Source organism: Galeopterus variegatus, unplaced genomic scaffold (genome assembly GCF_000696425.1).
Source record: "Galeopterus variegatus unplaced genomic scaffold, G_variegatus-3.0.2 Scaffold2281, whole genome shotgun sequence".
NCBI classification, from domain to species: domain Eukaryota; kingdom Metazoa; phylum Chordata; class Mammalia; order Dermoptera; family Cynocephalidae; genus Galeopterus; species Galeopterus variegatus.
This window is the reverse complement of record NW_007728392.1, coordinates 271949-292865: the sequence shown is the minus strand read 5'-3', so window position 1 is coordinate 292865 and position 20917 is coordinate 271949. Positions and strand designations below refer to the sequence as shown.

General features: G+C 35.3%; 1 protein-coding gene across 1 annotated transcript in view; it reads right to left on the bottom strand.

The window, feature by feature from the left end:
• LOC103597327 (chromosome unknown open reading frame, human CXorf30) overlaps nucleotides 1-20917 on the bottom strand; it is a gene marked incomplete at its 3' end in the record, with an annotated part of 119539 nt that overhangs the window by 12620 nt on the left and 86002 nt on the right. The window contains exons 8-9 of the mRNA XM_008581150.1: nucleotides 8334-8509; nucleotides 6119-6226 (exon numbers count right to left, since the gene is read on the bottom strand). Of these exons, the coding sequence (XP_008579372.1) occupies nucleotides 6119-6226; nucleotides 8334-8509 (284 nt within the window). The remainder of the gene's footprint in view (nucleotides 1-6118; nucleotides 6227-8333; nucleotides 8510-20917) is intronic.

Sequence of the window (20917 nt, the reverse complement as noted above, 5' to 3'; positions counted from 1 at the left end):
GTGTAACTACATCCAGTTTTGATGAAAAAGACAGTTGCTCTTGTTAATCAGAGTAAGAACTAAGATCCATACCCATCAGTCTCATTTCATTAATATGCAAAGTGATTTTAATGTGTGAGGAAACCTATGGTTTCAAATCAGTACTTATTGAGGCTCACTGTATAGCAAATTTACTTCCCCTCAGGGGTGGAAAAGATAAATAAGGCATGCCATCTGATCTACTTGGGGTGGCTGGAATGAGGTGGGACAACATGTTCAGGGGCAGAATAGAAAGGGCCTCACATACCATGCTAAGGCACTTTTCATTTTGAAGGCAACAAAGTGACCTTGAGTTTCTTGTTTGTGTGTTTATGTTTTTAAACAGGAATGATGACATACTCAGTTATATTTATGCCAAAAAAATTTTCCTGGCAGCAGGATGAAAAATAAACTATAGTGAGAAGGGAGTGGAAGCCGAGACTAGTTATAATTATTATGGTATGATAATCCAGGAGATAATGAGGACCTGAGTTACTGCACTGGCCAACAGAATAGAGAGGAGGCAAGAGATTTTAGAGGTACTGGACAGGGAGGAGAGATACAAATTGGTGAAAGTCTGAGTTTGGAAGGGGAAGGGACAAGGGGAAGGAAGGTCCTATATATGGACCCATAGGACCTGTGGCTGGCTCACTGGTGAATTGTCAAGTTTAGTAAATAGCAGTTAGTGTAATAAATTTAAATGGAAGCCAGGCACAAAAGGTCACATTTGTATAATTCAATTTTATGTAGTATCTAAAATAGATAGAGATAGAAAGCAGTTTAGTGTTTGCCAGGGTCTTTGGGGAAGGGGAAAGTTGTAGCAACTGGTTAATGGATAAAGTTTCCTGTTGGGGTGATAAACATGCTTTGAGACTTGATAGAGGTGTGGTAGCACGACCGTTGAAATATTCTCAATGACACTGAATTGTATACTTTAAAATGGCTAATTTTATGTTACGTGGAATTTTCCTCAAAAAATAGAAACATAAAGGGAAAAATTGAATGAGATAGATAGTATCAGAGTTTATCATACATGGGATGAGTAAGTATTGTTCATGATGCTCTCCTGTGTGTGTGTGTGTGTGTGTGTGTGTGTGTTTTGTAAGTTGCAAAATAAAATAGATTTCTTGATGTGGGTTACAGTCAAAAAAGTTTGAAAACCACAGCTTGGACAGTTGGTTGCATGGTGAGGAAGCTAAATGAGACAAAATACAGAGGAGGTAGCTTTACTGGGAGAAAGTAAGCCTGTGGCACATTTAATTGAATGTCTACCATGCAGATGGAGACATGAGTCTGAGGTTCGGGAGAGGTTCCAGCCTGAGCTACAGAGTTACAATACGAAATAAAACAAGATATATTCGGTCCAAAATGTGTAGTAAAGCACTCATGTTTATAGCTTAAACAGATTCCTATTTGCATTTTCATTATAAATAAAACAATGGCATTGTAAAATAAAAAGAGATTACAGTTAAAATTCTATCAACACATGTTGCAACTGTGAAATAAAATGAACTGTATTTCAAGACACTCACTAATAAAACATATGAAAAACCGTAAGTTTTGTGGGGATAAAAACAATTGCAAAGAATTAATATAAATTGATAGCATTTGAAATAGGAAAAGATTCAGAAAGCAAGAAAGCTGTATGTAGCTTTTGATTGCCAGTGGACTAAGGAGAAAAATATAAAATAAAGAGGTGCTTGATTCATTCTTCATCCAGAAAAAAATTTTTGAATTGAATTGAATCTAGTGAACTTTCTTTGTCAGTTTGGCCAGTAATTAGAGATGAATTTTGTAGATTATAAATGCATATATTGAGGATTATTGATACATATATCATTTAGGAACAAAACTAAATTTCTTAAGAGTTTAAAATGTTACTGCTTTCCCTTTGGGTTCCATAATTTTCCATAGCCACAATAAGTTTTTTTCATCAAGACTCTCAAACTTATTAATATATAATTGTAAAAGAAAAATTAAAATATTACCTGTCTGAACAATGAAGAATGAGAAAGGTAATTTCAATGTGAACTGAGCACCTTAAAAACCAATTAGAGGGTAAAGGGGACATGGGAACACTGTACTGTTTGTTTAATTTCTTGTGAGGCTTAAACTCTTTCAAAATTAAAAAAGATTATGTAGAATTTAGGTGATGAGAATACATTATGAAGCACTAGGAAGAATGTACTTAACATAAAATGCATAAAGGTAAAGATGCCTCTGATATGTAAAAGTTCCTGGCGAAATTGAATTAAATAAACTTCATTTTACTAATTATTTATTAAATGACTACTACCTAACATTCTGTGATTCATTAATAATAACCTGTATTGCAAACCATGGATGATAATTAAGGCTGTCTCTGACTTGTAAGTGCAAATGCTTAGTCCTCCTGTTTACTCCACTCTTCTGTGCTTACACTCAATACAAAGCTGCTAACAACTAAACGTATATCTCCAACCTGAGTGCTTCCACTGCACTCCATGCTTATCATCATACTGCTTTTTTTTTTTTTTTTTTTTTTTTTGGTCCTTTTTGAGACTGGCCGCGCCGCGCTCAGCCAGTGAGCACACCGGCCATCCCTATATAGGATCCGAACCCGCGGTGGGAGCGTCGCTGTGCTCCCAGCGCCACACTCTCCCAAGTGCGCCACTGGCTCAGCAACATCAAACTGCTTTAACAACATTCATATAGCTTATTAAACAATAAGCACCTCAAATTTACAGCCCCCAAACTGAGCTCCTGATATCTATCTTTTTTTTTTATTTTTATTTATTTTTTTTTCCTTTTTGTCTTTTTTTACTGACCGGTAACGGGATCGCAACCCTCAGTGTCGCGCCCGTACCGTGGACCGGCAACGGGATCGCAACCCTCGGTGTTGCACCAGCACCGTGCTCAGCCAGTGAGCGGAACCGGTCCCCACATGGGATCCGAACCCTTGGCGGGAGCGCCGCCGCGCTCCCAAGCGGCGCACTCTCCAGTGCGCCACTGGGCCAGCCCTGATATCTATCTTTAAACCAGCTTTTTTGGTGGTCTTCTCTGTCTCAGCAAATGATGACTTTTTTTTTCTAGTTGCTCTGACCAGTAACCTTAGTGTTACCCATGTCCTCCTGTTTCTTTCATACCTCACATACTTTATTCAGCAAAGCACACAAGCTCTGCTTTCAAAAATAAACCCTAATTTGGGCACTTCTCACTATACTCACTGTTAACACTCTGGTCCAAGCTCCTATCACCTTGGTCCTGGATTAGTGTAATCACCTCCTAACTGATACTTCTCTCACATCACACTCAGATATCAAATCCAGATAGATGGTAGATCTAAATATAAGAGTTATAAATAATACATTTTTCTAGAAATCACAGGAGATCTTAATGAATTGGGAGTATGGAAAAAATGAAGAAAACAAAAAGGTTGACCAAATAAACTACATTAAAACTAAGTATTGTTTTTCATTAAAAGACCCCACTAAGAAATTGAAAAAGCAACCCACAGTATAAGAGAAGGTATTTGCAACATATGTAATTCACGGTAGTTTGTATCTAAAATATATAAAGATCTTTAAATTAAAAAGAAGAATACAGACAAACCAGTAAAAGAATGATCGAAGGACATGAATAGACACTTCAAAAAATACTATGTGCAGCAAAAGACATTTACAATGCTATAAATAATATTTTTCATAAATACCAAACCTAGAAACAAGCCAAAATCCCATCAATAAAAAGCAATGTATTTTTCTTTTTTGCAGCAATGAAAATAAATGAAGAATAGCACGCAGAAGAACATGAATGGGTCAATAAGGCCCATTGGTGGTGTTAGATTTCCTAATTACCATTTTAGAGCCTCACACTTAAAAATAAGAAAAACAAACATTTGAAAATATTTCCAAAAAAAAAAAAAAAAAAAGAAAGAAACTAAAACATATACATAAAGACAAAGACCATGGCCTTTTAAAATAACCATTCATATCTTAAGGGATATGAGAGAAAGATACTCAAACATGAAATAAGAACAGAATGTTATTTAGAAGAAAAAACACATAAAAACAGAAAACAAAAGAAAAATCCAAAGAACAACAACAACAGAACAGTCATGGATGTTGATAGCTGACATGAGAACTCAATAGAAGGACTGGAAGATAAAATTGAGTAAACCTGCCTGAATGCAAAAACATAAACGTTGGTGAAAAAGGCAAAAAGGAAAGAAAATTTTAAAATAAGACCCCAAGTTTTAAATCCAAAACATCGATGTAGGAAGAAAAAAGAAAGAAACCATAAGTTTCCATATTGAAAGAGTCCCCAACTACTCAGAAAAATGTATGAAAGTAGAGCCACAGGAAGACATATCTTTAAGAATTTTAAAGACACTCAACACAATCAAAGATCTTGCAATCTTCCAAAATTAAAAAGAATACGGGATAAGCTAGTTAAAAAAAATAGTTATAGAACATTTTTAATATTATATGACTTTTAATTATATACAACCATGTCTTTGATAAAACAAAGTTAAGTTTTAGAAAAACATGTTCAAAAATAACAAGATAACTTAAAAAGGAAAAGAAAAGCCTAACCCTTTTTAGTAGAATGAAAAAGACAGTGATCATAAAACTGCTTGAGGCAAAAATTTTCACCAAACTTTTGTATATTTATTAATAACATTAATATTTAGTTTTCATATATTTATATATTTTAAAAGAAGAAAGATACATAAAACTAGAAATAATTTTGTAAATAACTTGTTGAAGCAGGCACTGCTGGTATACTACCCAATCCCCAGAAGATTTTTTACCAGCTCTCTATCCACATCCCCAAACTTCTGCATGCTTGCTGTTAAATCTCCCATCTGAGACTTTCAGTTGATTTTTCTTGGGTTCTGGAGCCTCCTTAACCCCACAGAGAGCCGAAGTGCCTGGGAGTTTAAGCCTAAACCCTAGGAAGATTATATGGACTAGTATGGGAGTTCAAAAGCCCAGCTCCTTTGCTCCAAGGCAGGGCAAGCATTGAGACATAACTTATGTTCCAGCCCTCTTGGCAGGATCAGGCAGTCTGTGACTCTACCCCGAATCACACCTGCTCTTAACTTCCTCCCTTTACTTACCTTGTTTTACCTATTATCCTACTGATGTCTCTGGGATCACTTTCTTAATGAATCGCTTGTAGTGATGTTTTGGCTCAAGATCTGGTACTGGAAAAACCCAGCACTCTTGGTGTGCTAAGGGACAGAAATTGACTAAAAGGCACTGATTTGCCCACTAGAGCACGTACTCTTTAAAAGCAGAAATTGTGACCTGTTTACCCCTATTTACCAGCACCAAATTTGGTGCCAGACATGTAATAGAAACTCAACCACCCAAATACCAATGGTGAAATCTCAAGGGAGCATGGTACTAGCCAAGTGACCAAGTGCTCACAGTTGCTCATTGCTTACCCTCTGCGTTGCCTTGGCCAAACTTTCATCAGGCGTATCCCTTCCCTACCAGCCTTTGAACTCTGCTTGTCCCCAAGCCTAAGCAAGCACACACACATAAAGGGAACATTCCCCCCTTCTCCTCTTCTCCTGGGAGTTGGCTGACTGCAGTGAGACCCTTTTCCTGTTAGACCCCACTGGTCATTTTTCCTAGCTTGTCCAGCTTTCCCTCCAGAGATTCCGTTTATATCTGCTTGTTTCAACTTTAGCTTACAAAACATAAAACGCTTTCCTGATTGATTTGGTGACCCTTGCAGATTTCTGAGATGGAAGCTTTCCCTCACTTATGCTAACCTATTTGAATTAAAGTCTTAGTCTTTACTAAGACCTGATTTGTTTTTCTTTGACAAGTTTTCCACAGGATAGCTTACATATCAAACCTTCCCTGGAAAAGAAAATTAATTACTAGAAATATATTTATTTCTTATTTAAAAAGAGTAAGTTCATTATAACAACACTACTATAGATTACCTTTTTTCTTGCATGAAATGATTTTATCTATGAAATAGAACTTACTTTCCAAGGTCACATTTCATTTCTATTTAAAAAGAGTAAGTGCATTATAACAACACTACTACAGTTTAACTTTTTTCTTGCATGAAATGATTTTATCTATTAAATAGAACTTACTTTCCAAGGTCATGTTTCATTTTTGGCATTACAGTTGGTTTTGGTAATTCAGTAGTTAATTTCAGTAAATACCAGAACTCTTGAGCCATTTCAGGCTGAAAAATAAGGCTGGTAGAGAGAAATAAACAAAATCCTGTCAATGTTTTTAGTTTGTATGATAAATTTGGCAGAAAAACATATCCCAAATTGGTAGAAATATTTTAGTTTTAAATACAATATTTTACAACTACTCTGTGACACATTTTATTCTTGAATTTTTAAATTATTTCAGTTTTTGGTGAGAAAATCACTTTATTCAAGAAAAACAGTGCTGTCAGTAATATCCGTTTAACAAATGCCTGCTGAATCAATGAAAAATGTTTCAATGTTAGTATCTTAAATGTCTTAAAGGAGCTATTACAGGAAAAGTCCTGCTTTTTAACTGTGATTAAACCAAATTAATTTTGTTGAGGTGAATGCATGTGTATTTTCATGTGAAGGCTATCAAGTGACATGCACTTCTGGAGAGTTTCCTCTATAATCAAGCATGTGCTCAGCTCTGGGGGAGACAGAGCTTGTGGCAGTCTAAATGTATAATTGGGCTGCTATCTCAGCTCTGTTGTCTTTTATTTGTGCATCCTTGATCAAGTCACTTAACTTTTCGAGCTTCAGTTTCGGCATTTATAAAATGGGAGGGATTAGTCCTTCCTTTACAGTTGCTGTGAGAAGTTTGTGCTCATGTATGAAAAATGCATGTCCCAGTGATGATAATAGAGTAGGCAGTCAATACACATTAGCCAGACTATGTCTTTTAATGTATGATGATTAAAAAATTCAAGATTCAATCTGTGCTCACAAAGCCTGTGCCGTAACATTGGAGAGATAAGACCAGTCCATATTTTTAATGGTATCTATTAAAATAGTGTCTTTTACAATATGTAATGTTCTTATTTTCAAGTCGTGCATTATAATAATTTTATCCTTTAAAATTTTACAAATATATTCATTTATTCATCCATTCATTAAAATAACAATTACTTGGTTTCTATTATAAGATACTGTGCTAGAAGCACAAATAATAGTTATACTGGAGGACATTACATTAAATGAAATAAGCCAGCACAGAAAGACAAATACCACATGATCTCACTTATACATGGAACCTGAATAGTTGAATTCAGAGAGCACAATGGTGGTACCAGGGGCTGGGGAGATGTTGGTCAAAGGATATATTTCAATTAGAAGGAAGAAGATTAAGAGATTTATTGTACAACATGGTGACTATAGTTAATACCAATGTATTATATACTTGAAATCATTGCTGGCAGAGTAGATTTTAAATGTTCTCATCACAAATAACTGATAAATATGTGAGATAATGCATATATTAATTAGCTTATTTAGCCATTCCCCAATGTATACATATTTCAAAGCATCATGTTGTACACCATAAATATATACAATTTTTATGTCAATTAATAAATTAATAACATAATTATCTTAGCCCTGAAATAGCATATAAAGTATCAAGGGGCATTTTATTAAGTATAATAATAGAATGCATTGCATACACAAATACTAAGTCAATTATAATCTTTAAAACTATAATAAATAACTTGGATATTACTTTTGAAGCAAATAAAGTTGATTATTTTAATAAATTATAGAGTTAATTCTGAACATAGAGGCCATCTTTTTATGTGTGCATGTATGTTAATATATAGTGCAAAGAAAGTTTCTCATAATTATGCTATGCAAACACTTGTCATTACACTGCTAATATTTGTGTGTATGATTTCAGCATAGTATAACATCCTCAATTTTTTCTATGTCCTCCATGTGAATGATTTCTATTTAATTGAGAGTAAAATCTATATAAATTAATTTTCATCAAGGGAATTGATGTTTAATCACTAGTCCTCATTAACTCATTTTTGTTTGTTTCAGTTTTTTTCTCACCCAGAAAATCTGGTTAGTAAAAAGTGAAATGAAAGAGCAGGTAAAAGTCAAACTTCAAGAATTACTTAATTTTATATTCTAATAAACAAAATTTTTGCACTGAAGCAAACAAAAGCTAACTCTAAATTAATACATTTTATCAGGGAATAGTATCAAACAAAGCTAAAACTATGAGCAAATGTAATTTTAATGATTACAGCATGTGAAGAAATAATTATTTTTAAAGCTAAATTTCTAAGGACCGATAATGAAATATAATGCCACACTCAAACCATACCTTTCATCTATACAGCCCGTAGCTGCTGGAGTATACTGTACAACATAGTTGAAACATTCTAGAGGTCTCAGTATAATTTCCTTGAATCCATTAAGGGCAGCATTTGTTAATTTCACATCTAAGCAAATAATTCTGTCTTTTGGGTTAAAGAGAGGTATTTCAATGCAGGTGGTGTCCTAGAATTACAGAAAAAAATATAACCAGCTTTTAGTATTAGCATACAGTCAATGTTTTATGGAAGCAAATGTAAAGAAAACTATAAGGCTATCTTTTATTTTTTTTCTTTGATCCATGATTGAATGTATCTCTCCAGCTTTTAGTCTCTCTTATGTTTTCCTTGATTAGTCTTGAGAAATGGTAACATTATATTTTTCAACAGCAAATACTTCACAGAGATCCATGTAAGGAAATGCTAAGGAAACCATTTGTGAAATTACATTTAAAATGTATTTTTCATCAGTGCTATTATTACCATAAGGTCCATTTTTCAGTGTTTACTCTACCAGTGGCACTCAAACTTTATCACGTGTAAGAATCACATTAAAAGACTGCTAAAACACAGATTCCTGCCCCACCACTCCTCTACACTAGAGATTCTGATTCAGTAGACCTGGGATGGGGTCTAAAATTCACATTTCTAAAAAGTTCCCACATGTGGCTGCTGCTGGTGCTGCTGATCCAGAGGACACACTTTAAGGAGCCCTATACATTAGCATCAAGTAGTAGGGACAACCTAAACTAAGAAGTAAAATTCTGCTGATGATACCTTTACCTTCCTGTTTAGATTTCTTCCTTCTGTTCTTTTTTCTCCTGTCCTATCCCCAAGTTAAATCCACTCATTCCTGAAAGGCACTCTTCAAGTTGCAAGACATTTCCTGATCCTCATCCTGATCCATCCTAGCTTATGACTTATGCTTCATCCCATTACAGCCATGATCTCCACTACATTGAAAGCTATTAATTGAAGCAAATATAGTAAAGGTAATTGATAGACAGGACATTTCTCAATTTTAACAAAGGTCAGTTGCCTTTAATGCCTCAACCTAAAGAAATGGAGAATGTTGGACAATTCAGTCATAAATCAAAGTTTGGTAATGGATATACTTTGGAATATGGAGCTATTTTGAAATTTATCTAATCACATTACAACGGTGACAAGAAAACTTTGATGCTAAGCTGGTGGGGACATGTCTTCAAAATAAACATTACAGCTTTGTCCGTGGCTGCTTCGTAGTACCTAGTTCACAGAATATTTGCTTGATAACCTCTGTAATAAATAAATGAGTGGGTAGATGCTGTATTTTAGGGGAATGGAAATAACTTTTAGAATGGTGAACAGCATCTGATGAGGAAAGATGGAAATCAAGGTTATATATGAGTTAACAATTAGATTAGAGCGGATTCCATTTATTAGAAATCAGTTTTAATTACAAATGCAATGGAAAACACTCACCTACAATGGTTTCAGGAGATATTAGAATCATAAATCCTTAAAATAAATGGTAATTTAAATTCCTACAGTAAAATATCCAATGCTTATAATTATAAAAAGGGAAAAATTGAAAAATAAAATGCAAAAATCTCAACAATGGCATTATATCATGGAGTTTAATTTCCTAGGCAACTTGACATATTTTATAAAACTGTTACAGGATTTAGCCTCCTAGTAAGTTTCCAAGGGTCAAACAAATTAAAAGCTAGGAAAGGAAGATGCTGGAATTGCAAGTACCATCAATCATATATTGGCCTAAAAACTTCACCCAGGGATTATGACAGAAAATTGAAAGGTGACATTTTGGCCTAGACATTTTTCCTGGTCTATTACTGTATTAGTCCGTTTTTGTGTTGCTATAACAGAACACTTGAGATTGGATAATTAAAAAGAAAAAAAGTTTATTTGGCTCACGATTCTGACACAGCTGCATCTGGCACAGGCCTCAGGCTGCTCCTACTTATGGCAGAAAGCAGCAGGCAAGCGGAGGTGCAAGAAGATCACGTGGCCAGAGGAAGCAAGAGAGAGAGAGGTGCCAGTGTCCTTTTAACAACCAGCTCTTGTGGGAACTAGTGGAACAAGAACTCTGTCACTACCCTTCCCCCTTAGGGAGGCCATTAATCTATTCATGAGGGATCTGCCCCCATGACCCAAACACCTCCCAACACTGCTACAATGGGGATCAGATTTCAACATGGGCTTTAGGGAGGACAAACATATCCAAAACTGTTTCAACCACTTATGTATTCTTCAGAGAAGATCAGTGTCAGTTCAAGAAAAGTGCTCAGCTTCTCCACAGAAGTAAGAACGCTAGGATCTAAACCACTAGTTTTCAAAATGTTTTAACTGCAACCCAGAATAATTCATTTTACAACAACTTTTGGTCCATATTCACATATCACAAAAGTTTCACAAGACAATCTCTACCTTTAACACATGTGATGTTCTCTGATACATTCTACTACTATATTTTATACTATCCTGTTTCTTAAAAAGTAATGCTGGTTTTGACCCACTCCCAGGTTGGGTCCTGCACATTGAAAGAGGAATTGAATACCCAAATACAGAAGTGTTGTAGGTCTTATCACACACAAACCTTGAACACAAAATAAAACAAATTCATTTTAAACCCACTATTTTCTCTGTGAACTACAACCCATCTAACAGGAGCTTGCTCTCGTGTCACGAAGGTGTTATAACATTGTATCGTTGACCGGACCTTAAGAGTAGGAAATAAGGACGGAGCTATGAGGCGCTTATGTCACAGCTCCTCCTTGGCATCCTTTCCTTATCAAGGGCAAGTATCACTAACTGATCACTTCACTCTTATCCAATAGGTCTGGACACATCCCCAGAATCCTTCACAGAGCAGCCTTCCAGAAAGCAATAATCAGATGCTTAGAGCTATTGGCACTGCAATCTCTTGAGAATCCCTTGAACTGAGTTACCTAGAGTCTCAAAAACAGCAAGACTGAATAGAAATGAATGTTTCATTATAGCCAGAAGCTTTCAGATTCAAATTAATGGTACTGTACTTCTAGTATGGCTGAAAACATTTCAAATTCAAGTATAACATTATAAAAATAATTTCTAGATTTTATTAGGGTTTGAATATTATTTTCTTTCAAGTTTAAATAGATAAAAATCTTTAATGACACCTTTAAAATATGGCGTTATGTAGATACCTTTTATTTTAAATATCCATCTGCGAAAAATATTGTCAAAATAATTTAGACAAGGTTAATTTTCTAAGTATCAATACTTCTTAAGGTTATAAAATTAGATTTTTAAAAGTATTTGATATTTTTAGTAAGCTAAAAAGGAGAAATTTTTGTCATTCATCATTTTATGAAATTATCAAAGATTATAAATGTATTCTTGGAACACCTCCATTGTGTTATCTATACACCGGTACTTCAAGAAGTTCATGGAATAATAGAATTAAAAGATAATATGAATCTTTCCATGAACTTTTTGAAGACCCCTCATATAATTACAGGTATGCATAACCATCTTGGAAAAATAACACAAAATAAAATGTAAAAGACAATCACATCTACAAAAATGATTAATTGTCTTGTTGTCTAAGGTATCATGCCACCCCCATTCCATTTTATGGTAAATAACTCATTCGGGGGGAAGTAGAAAGTCAGTTAAATTTCTGTGAATATCTTATCTATAAAAAAGTTTGACATATTTGGCTAGTATCTGTCTTGACAATGGCATATTTCTTCACTTTGATGAATAAGGTTTTAAGGTGAATTTATGTTTAGAATTAAACACAAATCAGTTTTGACTGATTTTCTTTGTAACTCAAATAAAAGAGTAATGACTGCACTTGGTGACTTCTAAGGCTTTCGTCTCCACATGTGCTGTTTTAAGTTCAACAATAGAGAGCAATCCTTTATAAGGTATCCAACATCTTTCTCTTGCTTGTACTTAAGAAATAAGAGTATTTTAGCTAAATAATGGCTGTTTAAAGAAATTGCGTTCATTTCTCAGACTCCTTCATAAAAGGACTAAAATATGCATATTTAATCCTGTGGAATATAAGTAAAGATTTTAAAACAGGAAAGACATTCATAAGATGCTGGAATTTAGAATAACGAAAAAATCAAATACTCATGTAAGATTGGCATACTATTTTAAAATATGTACAAACAGATGTATTGAATTTTGCAAGTTATAAGCCTTTTCACTTAAAATATGTACAACCAGGTGTATTGAATTTTGCAAGTTATAAACCTTTTCAGAGGAAATTTGAATACCTATATACATTTCAAAACAAAGGTAAGATATTTTCAGCATTTAAATATAATGTATATGTTTATTATTTTCTTGCAAGGGAAGAAACATTTCCAGAGGTTTAATAACATAAATTAAATGAAGTCTTTAATTTCTTTCTTTACACCCTCTAGTAGCAAAATTGCACATGGACTTCAATCTCTCATCTTGCCCGTTGAAGCCCTAAAAGATCTAGTCCAGAGGAAAACCTTTCATCACAAGTCCCTCCCTAGCTTCATTTCTGTTTCAGTTCCAGCCTCCCAAGCTTCTTTTCTTCTCTGTTCCTGGAATGCCTTGGCTCCTTCCTTCCAGGACCCTTCCCACCAACTCATTTTGTCCTGAGGGCTTATGCACTTGTTAGTTTCTCTACCTGGGTACATTGTCCCAGCCTTCAAGCCACTCTTAATGTCACCCTGGGCTGTTTTTATTCATAGAAGGATCACTATAAATTTTTATCCTTCATTTATTGTCATGGTAATGGGTACACTGGATGGAGTAAACTTGGTGGAGCACCATCTGAAAAGTTTCTTTTTCCCACTCCTTTTCTCCATACCAATGAAGGATCTGCCTTTTTCCACCCCCTGTTGTGATTTAAGGATGGTTCCCAGTGTAAGAAAAGTCTCATTTGCAGGTATTTAAAGAAAATCCAAAATCAATCAGCACTTTTATCACATATTCAGTTGAATGCTTTTCCTGATCTTCCCCCTCTTGCACCCTGTCTTCACCCTCAGGCCTATCTAGGAATTCCTCAGACCACTTGTGGGGAAGAAGGTGTGCATGACCTGCTCTTTCAACCCCCCCCCCCATCTAACGATCTAACTTCCTCTCTTCCTTCAATCACTGTGCTATTATGACTCCCTCAGGTTACAGGGTGATATGGGATGAGAGGTTAAAGAACAAAGGCAGGCCCATTACTTAATTGGTGCTGGTTGATCTTCTCCAGTTCACTTACTAGGGTCCTTCTCTCTTCTTCTTTCTTCCATTATCCCATGTAGACTCTCTCTCCTGGAGTCTTCTCACACTAACAGAAAATATTTTGGGCTAGGTCCTTTAAAAACAGCCCAAGCACAGCCTTCTTCCAGAGGTCAAATCCACATTGATCCACGAGGTCTTGTCTCATGTCAACAAACTACATCTTGCTCTCACACTAACCATTTTTCCTCCCACCGTGATCTGTTCTGTTGGCAGAAACTCACCAAAAACCAAGGGGCATTAAACTGTCAGCTCCCTCTCTTCAAAGAAGACACCCCCACATCTTTGTATTCTGGCCATCACATATATAAGTTGGAAGTGGGTGATAGGCTAAAGATTTCTCATCTCCCTTCATGTACCGGAAATATCATCTGTCCACCAAAATGCTGTGCTCTACCTTCATAATATGAAGATGTCACTGGGCAGTAGCTGTCCAAACAGAGGTCACGTTTCCCAGGCTCTCTAGCACTCAGGCATAGCAGTGTCACTATTTCTCACTAAAGGTATGTAAGTGGAAGTGATATGTCACCTCTATGTCAAGATACTAGTGGAAATTCTCTTCTGTCTTTTTTCTCTTCCTCCAACTGCAAGTATATGCAAGAACCTCTGAGTCCCTAAAGAACGAAGGTATCACAAGATGGAGGATGATACTCATCAACCAGGAACAAAGCACTAGACTGTTACAATTATTAAAAACTTTTGCTGTGTTAAGCCAGTGTGAATCTGGAGTTCATTGGTTCTATCAGCTAGAAATATCCTAACTAACACATTTAGTGTGGAATATTGAATAGCAAGCAGACAAAGTCCTTGCTATTCTACAGAATAGGCCAGCAAGGCTGGCTTCCCATTTTGCCTCTTTTCCCCTTCTCCTTCCTTTTGAGGTCTGACCTTTGATTGAAAACAGGACCATGAGGGCTTTGTAAATGAGGAACTTATGCTCTTATTTTGCTGATAAGCATTTAGCCATGAACCCTCAAGCACCGTGGCAGCAGAAAATGTTCTATAAACAGCTTTGTACCAGACATGTCTGACTTATTCAGTACAATTTGTTATTTTCACTGGTTTATAAAAAGAAGCGTAAATAAACTAGGATGCTTACAGGCCATCAACAAGTACAGTTCTCCTGATCTGATAAGAATGTCTCTTCATTCCCCACTGTCTCCCCTCAGGAACTGGTTGACAACAATTTAGTTTGTTTTAAATAAATGGTGTAGCAATGTCTTTCAGAGCATGGAAACAGAATTACCTATGGTTCTCAGGTTTGTGACTTTATTTAAAAATCCAGGACAACAGAAAATCTTCCTATGACATTTCTCATTTCAATTGTTTTATTTGTTTTCTAACTCTTTAAGAATGTTAGCTCCATGAAAATAGAGGCCTTGTTTGAATTGCTTATCACTTTTCCTCAGAGTCTAGAACAGTGCCACAGATATAGACATCAAATAAATACTCATCAAAGAATAAAGTGTGCAGTTTAAAATAGAATTTGGTGTTTGTATAAAAATCTAATTATTAATATGCCTGATATTTTGGATAATTACAATTTTTAACTAAATAATAAAGCAACCATGTAAAAATCTGACTCAGGAGTTTAAAAATTTAATTAACCCAGCCTGGCTTCCGGCTTGAAAATTACTGGGTGAAGACAGCAGCTTCAGATGAGAGAAAGACTATCACCCTTCCATTTTATCACTTGGTTAACTGTGTCATTTGGTTGCAGGTTCACACCTCTTCCAAGAGGAAAAATTTAATTGACTGAGGGTTTGTGCTGAAAACTTCATCACTTCCTGCTAGGTCAGAGTAAATAAAGCTTATGTTTTTGCCATAAAAGCTTAATTGAGTCAATGGCAATTCAATAAGCCCTAGCAAGAAATATTTTTCACCATATCCTCTCTCAGAAGATAATCATGAATTCATTATAAAAGGATTATTTCTGAGGTCCAAAATACACAATGATATTAATTTAAGTAAGGCATATTATCAAGGAAATCTTCAACTTCTATTTTCTTCAGTGTGAAAACCTTACCAAGTCAATAAAAACTGAACTAAAGGAAATTTTGAAAGTACCATGTAATTTAGAGAGAGTAATAACTATAATCTGTCTCAATAATTTTTCTGCATTGAAAAGACAGTTCCAGTAGTTCAGAAGTCAGAGGAACCAGGCAAGCTGCTATAAATTAGAAAAAACATTGTCATTCTTCTGCTACTGCCATCTGTACAACACGGTATCTGTGGAACTCATGCCTCACACCTCTCTTATCTCCAGTCCTCCTTCATGTGACTGGAAACATTCAGAATGCAGAGCTGGAATCAAGGTGGGTTGCTAACTCTGGAATAGGGGTGATGTGTGTTGACGATAGTATCTGAGAGTTGTAAAAAGGCCAGAAACCACTGGAAGAGCCTGTGGGTTTATTTATTTGTATTTGAACATATCCCATAAACTTGAGGGGGGAAGAAAACTATAAAAAGCTGTAACAAATAGAAATATATCCTATTGCAGTGGCAGATCCCTAGGAAGTGCCCCTGCCATCATTAACTGTTTAAGACTCTTTCTCTCTGTGTGTGCGTGTGTGTGTGTGTGTTATTGAAATGCTTATTCTGAATCACTATGTAGGCAGGCCATTTTGAATAGTATTTGTTACAAGTACAGAGAACAGTGCTCAGATTCAGTCAACATGACTTAAAGAAACAAGTATTCAGTAATTCTTGATATAGTGAGTGGGTATTTGCCTTTTTTTTTTGGCATGGCAGGTATTTGGACTTGCATGAATGAAGCCAGTGTCACATTTAGTCAATTCTTCTCCAGCTGTATTTATGGAAGAAGACAGAAGCAGAAATAGATTTTAAAGACAAAGTATCCAAAAACTGTTCACCTTTTAGTTTGGCACGTTTTCTGTACTTGTAATGGAAAAATGACGTTATAGATAGTTGCAATGTTGATTTCAACTAATTAATATATTCCTGACTTTAAGACCTATACAGAAGGCTCAGGAAGTTGTGATTGTCTTACCTGACCCCTTTCTTTCTATATAACAAACACTTTTTCAGTCAGGGATATAAAGATATCTAAAAATAGTCATAATTTCCCTTCTCAAAAAGTTTTTAAAAGTCTCCTTTATTCCATGTAAAATTTAAACATGTTTACAAAACCATAAATTAGATGGTTTCCATCAGAGCTAGTGCTAGGTTTCCCTTACCAAGTGCCACAGGATAATAGTTTTCCCATATTAACCCAGGTCACCTCCCCCACACACCACCCTCCTGTACACACTTAATGTCTGGTGCTAAAGCTTTCTAAGCTTATTGCATGCTGGGCAGGATTGCCAAGGTCTGAATGCAAGGAAAGAAAGTTAATCTTTTGTTTTCCAACATAAGCTTTTGTATAAATACTTTAAGTTTTGTTTTGTTTTGTTTTGTTTTTGTATTGACTATAATGTCCTGAGATAAACAGTAGTTTTGGAAGGACATTTGCCTAGCCACTTTTTATAATTAATAAAGAAGAAATTAAATTTTCCTTAGCTGGAGGTAGTCAAAAAGAGAAAACACACACTTTACCTAAGACTTAAGCTTTCTCCTGAAGACACATCCCATTTCAGCTACTTCAGTGACTTTTTCAGTGGCATTTAGGAAGCTTTGGGGATGCTCTCCTGAACCTCTTTGGGACCATAAGAAATTTGATGGTAAGAGCTCCTTGATGTTCAATGACTAGCAAGTAAGACTTTTATATTGCTGGTGTGAAAACAAGATAGTAAGGACCAAATGCCTTCCATCTCTGAACTCGTAGTCAGGATGCCCTCTAGTTTCCTCTCAACTCCGCTACAACCTCGGGAAGAAGGAAATAAGAGAACACTACGGCCCAACAGAGAAGGATATAATTCTAATTGAGCTTGTTGGAAAGGAGAGACATATCTAAGTTTGGCTTTTAAAATCTGCTCTTTTTTTTTATTTGTTCATGAATTTATTCAATATTAACAAACATTTAGAAATACTTATATTGCTGTATTATCTAGGGGGTTCCTTTACTGGTTCATGGAGACAAAGAAAGAACTCAATCTATTGGATGAAAACTATACAGTTACAGTTTACTACATGGCTAACTTAAAGCATAATTATTTTCACTAATGATAAATAATATTTATGGGAGTTGTGATATTTTAAAATTTCTTTCTGTTGTCTTAAAAGAGAAGGGGTCATTCTCCTTCGTTCTCTTTTAAGAAAATATGTCTCTCTTTTAACTGGAATTTCCCAAACCTATACCACTGCTAAATATCTCAACTTGGGGTAATGAATTTAATGTGTTATTACATCCTGATCATAACGACAATGTTTTTGTCACATTTTCTCTTTCTTGAACCTACATTTAAAAAATTCTCTTAAACTATTTATTCCTTATAGTAAACTTGTGTAGAAATAGGAAGGGTATAATTATGTTCATTTTATAGATGAGGAAAGTGAGGGTTGGAGGGGTGAACGGACTATTCATAATCTTACAATGAACTGCAAACAAAATGGCCAAAATTCCAGGACATGTTTATCCTTGGCCCATTACACTTGTGGCACTAGGAGGTTCCCTCAATGTCACTCTTGATGACTTTCCAAGTAGAATTTTCTTTAGATAGTTGGTGGTTTGTTTTAAACAAATTATTAGTTTATCCCTGTTTTTCTTTACTATGGCAAAGAGTGAGGGCACCTGAAATTTAAACTCACATGATTAATTTGAAAAATCCGCAGACAAAAATCAATCAACTTTTCATTCATACAATTGTATGCAATAAAAGATGGTCTAATTGAATTTACCAACCACATTTCATTGCTTTCAAAGTCTTCAGGATATTATTATTATTAATTTAATTTAATTTTATTTTACTTCTACTTTATTTTACTTTTACTTACTTCTACTTGTATTTACTTCAAAATACATTGCACTTGATTTTCATGCCCCTTTACCCATTCCTCTCCACCCCCTCCTCTCCCTCCCCCCACACATCATATCTGTGCACTTGGCTTAAATAGTTTAAGGAATTTTTGTGGTTATTCTATCTTCTTCCCCCCACCCTTTATTTGTTTGTATGTTTATTTACTTATTAATTTTTAGCTCCCACAAATACATGAGAACATGTGGTATTTCTCTTTCTGTGCCTGACTTGTTTCACTTAATATAATTTTCTCTAAGCCCATCCATGTTGTTGCAAATGGTAGTATTTCATTCTTTTTTATAGCAGAGTAGTATTCCATTGTGTAGATAGATACACCACAGTTTCCTTATCCACTCATCAGATGATGGACATTTTGGCTGGTTCTAGCTCTTGAATATTGTATATAGGTTGCAATAAACATTGGAATACAGGTATCCTTTCGACATGATGATTTCCATTCTTCTGGATATATTCCCAGCAATGGGATCACTGGGTCATGTGGTAGATCTATCTGTAGTTGTGTGAGGAACCTCCATATCATTTTCCATAAAGGCTGCACCATTTTGCTGCCCCACCAACAATGGATAAGAGTTCCATTTTCTCTGCAACCTCTCCAGCATTTATCATTCACATTCTTTTGGATGTTAGCCATCCTAACTGGAGTGAGATGATATCTCAATGTGGTTTTGATTTGCATTTCCTTGATGCTGAGTGATATTGAGCCCTTTTTCATGTGTCTGTTGGCCATTCGTATATCTTCCTTTGAGAAATGTCTGTTCAGCTCCTTTGCCCATTTTTTAATTGGTTTATTTGGTTTTTGTTGTAAAGTTCTTTGAGTTCCTTGTATATTCTGGATATTAATCCTTTGTCAGATGTATATTTAACAAATATTTTCTCCCACTGTGTTGGTTGTATTTTTACTCTGTTGATTCTTTCTTTTGCTGTGCAGAAGCTTTTAAGTTTGATATAATCCCATTTGTTTATTTATCCCATACTTGCCTGTGCTTTTGGGGTCCTATTCATGAATTCTGTACCCACTCCTATTTCCTGGAGTGTTTCCCCTATGTTTTCTTTAAGGAGTTTTATTGTTTCAGGGTGTATATTTAATTCTTTAATCCATTTTGAGTTGATTTTGGGATATGGTGAAAGTTATAGGTCTAGTTTCATTCTCTTACATATGATTATCCAGTTTTCCCAGCACCATCTGTTGAAAAGGCTGTCTCTTCCCAAGTATGTAGCTTTGCTGCCTTTGTCAAAGATCAGATGGCTGATGGGTAATTTCTGCATTCTGTTCCATTGATCCGTGTGTCTGTTTTTATGCCAGAACCATGCTATTTTGGTTATTATAGCTTTGTAATTTAAAGTCAGGTAGTTTTATGCCACTAGCTTTATTTTTTTTTGCTCAGGATTGCTTTGGGTATGTATGGTCTTTTGTTGCTCCATATAAATGTCTGGATAGTTTTTTCCATGTCAGAGAAAAATGACATTGGAATTTTGATGGGGATTGCACTAAATTTGTTGATCACTTTGGGTAATGTGGGCATTTTCACAATGTTAATTCTTCTAATCCAAGGGCATGGGATATGTTTCCATCTTCTTGTGTCCTCTTTAATTTTGCACAACAGTGGTTTGTAGTTGTCACTGTAGAGATTTTTCACATCCTTGGTCAGCTATATTCCTAAATATTTTATTTTTTGGGTGGCTACATGGGCTAGCTTTTTTGATTTCTTTTTCTTCATGTTCACTGGTGGAATATAGAAATGCTACTGATTTTTATGTGTTGATTTTGTATCCTGCTACTTTGCTGAAATCATTTACCAACTCCAGGAGTTTTTTTGTAGAGGCTTTAGGCTGTTCGCTATATAGGATCATGTCATCTGTAAACAGGGACAGTTTGACTTCATCTTTTCCAATCTGGATGTCCTTTATGTGCTTCTCTTCTCTGATTGCCCTGGCTAGTACTTCCAACACTATGTTGAATAGGAGTGGTGAGAGTGGGCATCCTTGTCTAGTTCCTGTTTTTAAGGGAAAAAGCTTTCAGCTTTTCCCCATTCGGGATGATATTGGCAGTGGGCTTATCATATACGGCTTTAATTATTTTGAGATACTTTCCATCTATGCCTTACTTAGAGAGGGTCTTTATCATGAAAGGATGTTGAATTTTGTCAAATGCTTTTTCAGCATCAATAGAGATGATCATGTGGTTTCTGTCTTTGCTTTTATTAACATGGTGTATCACATTTATTGATTTGCATATGTTGAAACAACCTTGCATCCCTGGGATGAATCCCACTTGATCATGGTGTATAATTTTCTGTATGTGTTGCTGTATTTTGTTTGCTAGTATTTTATTTAGGATTTTTGCATCATTATTCCTCAAGGATATTGGCCTGTAGTTTTTTTTTTTTTTTTTTTTTTTT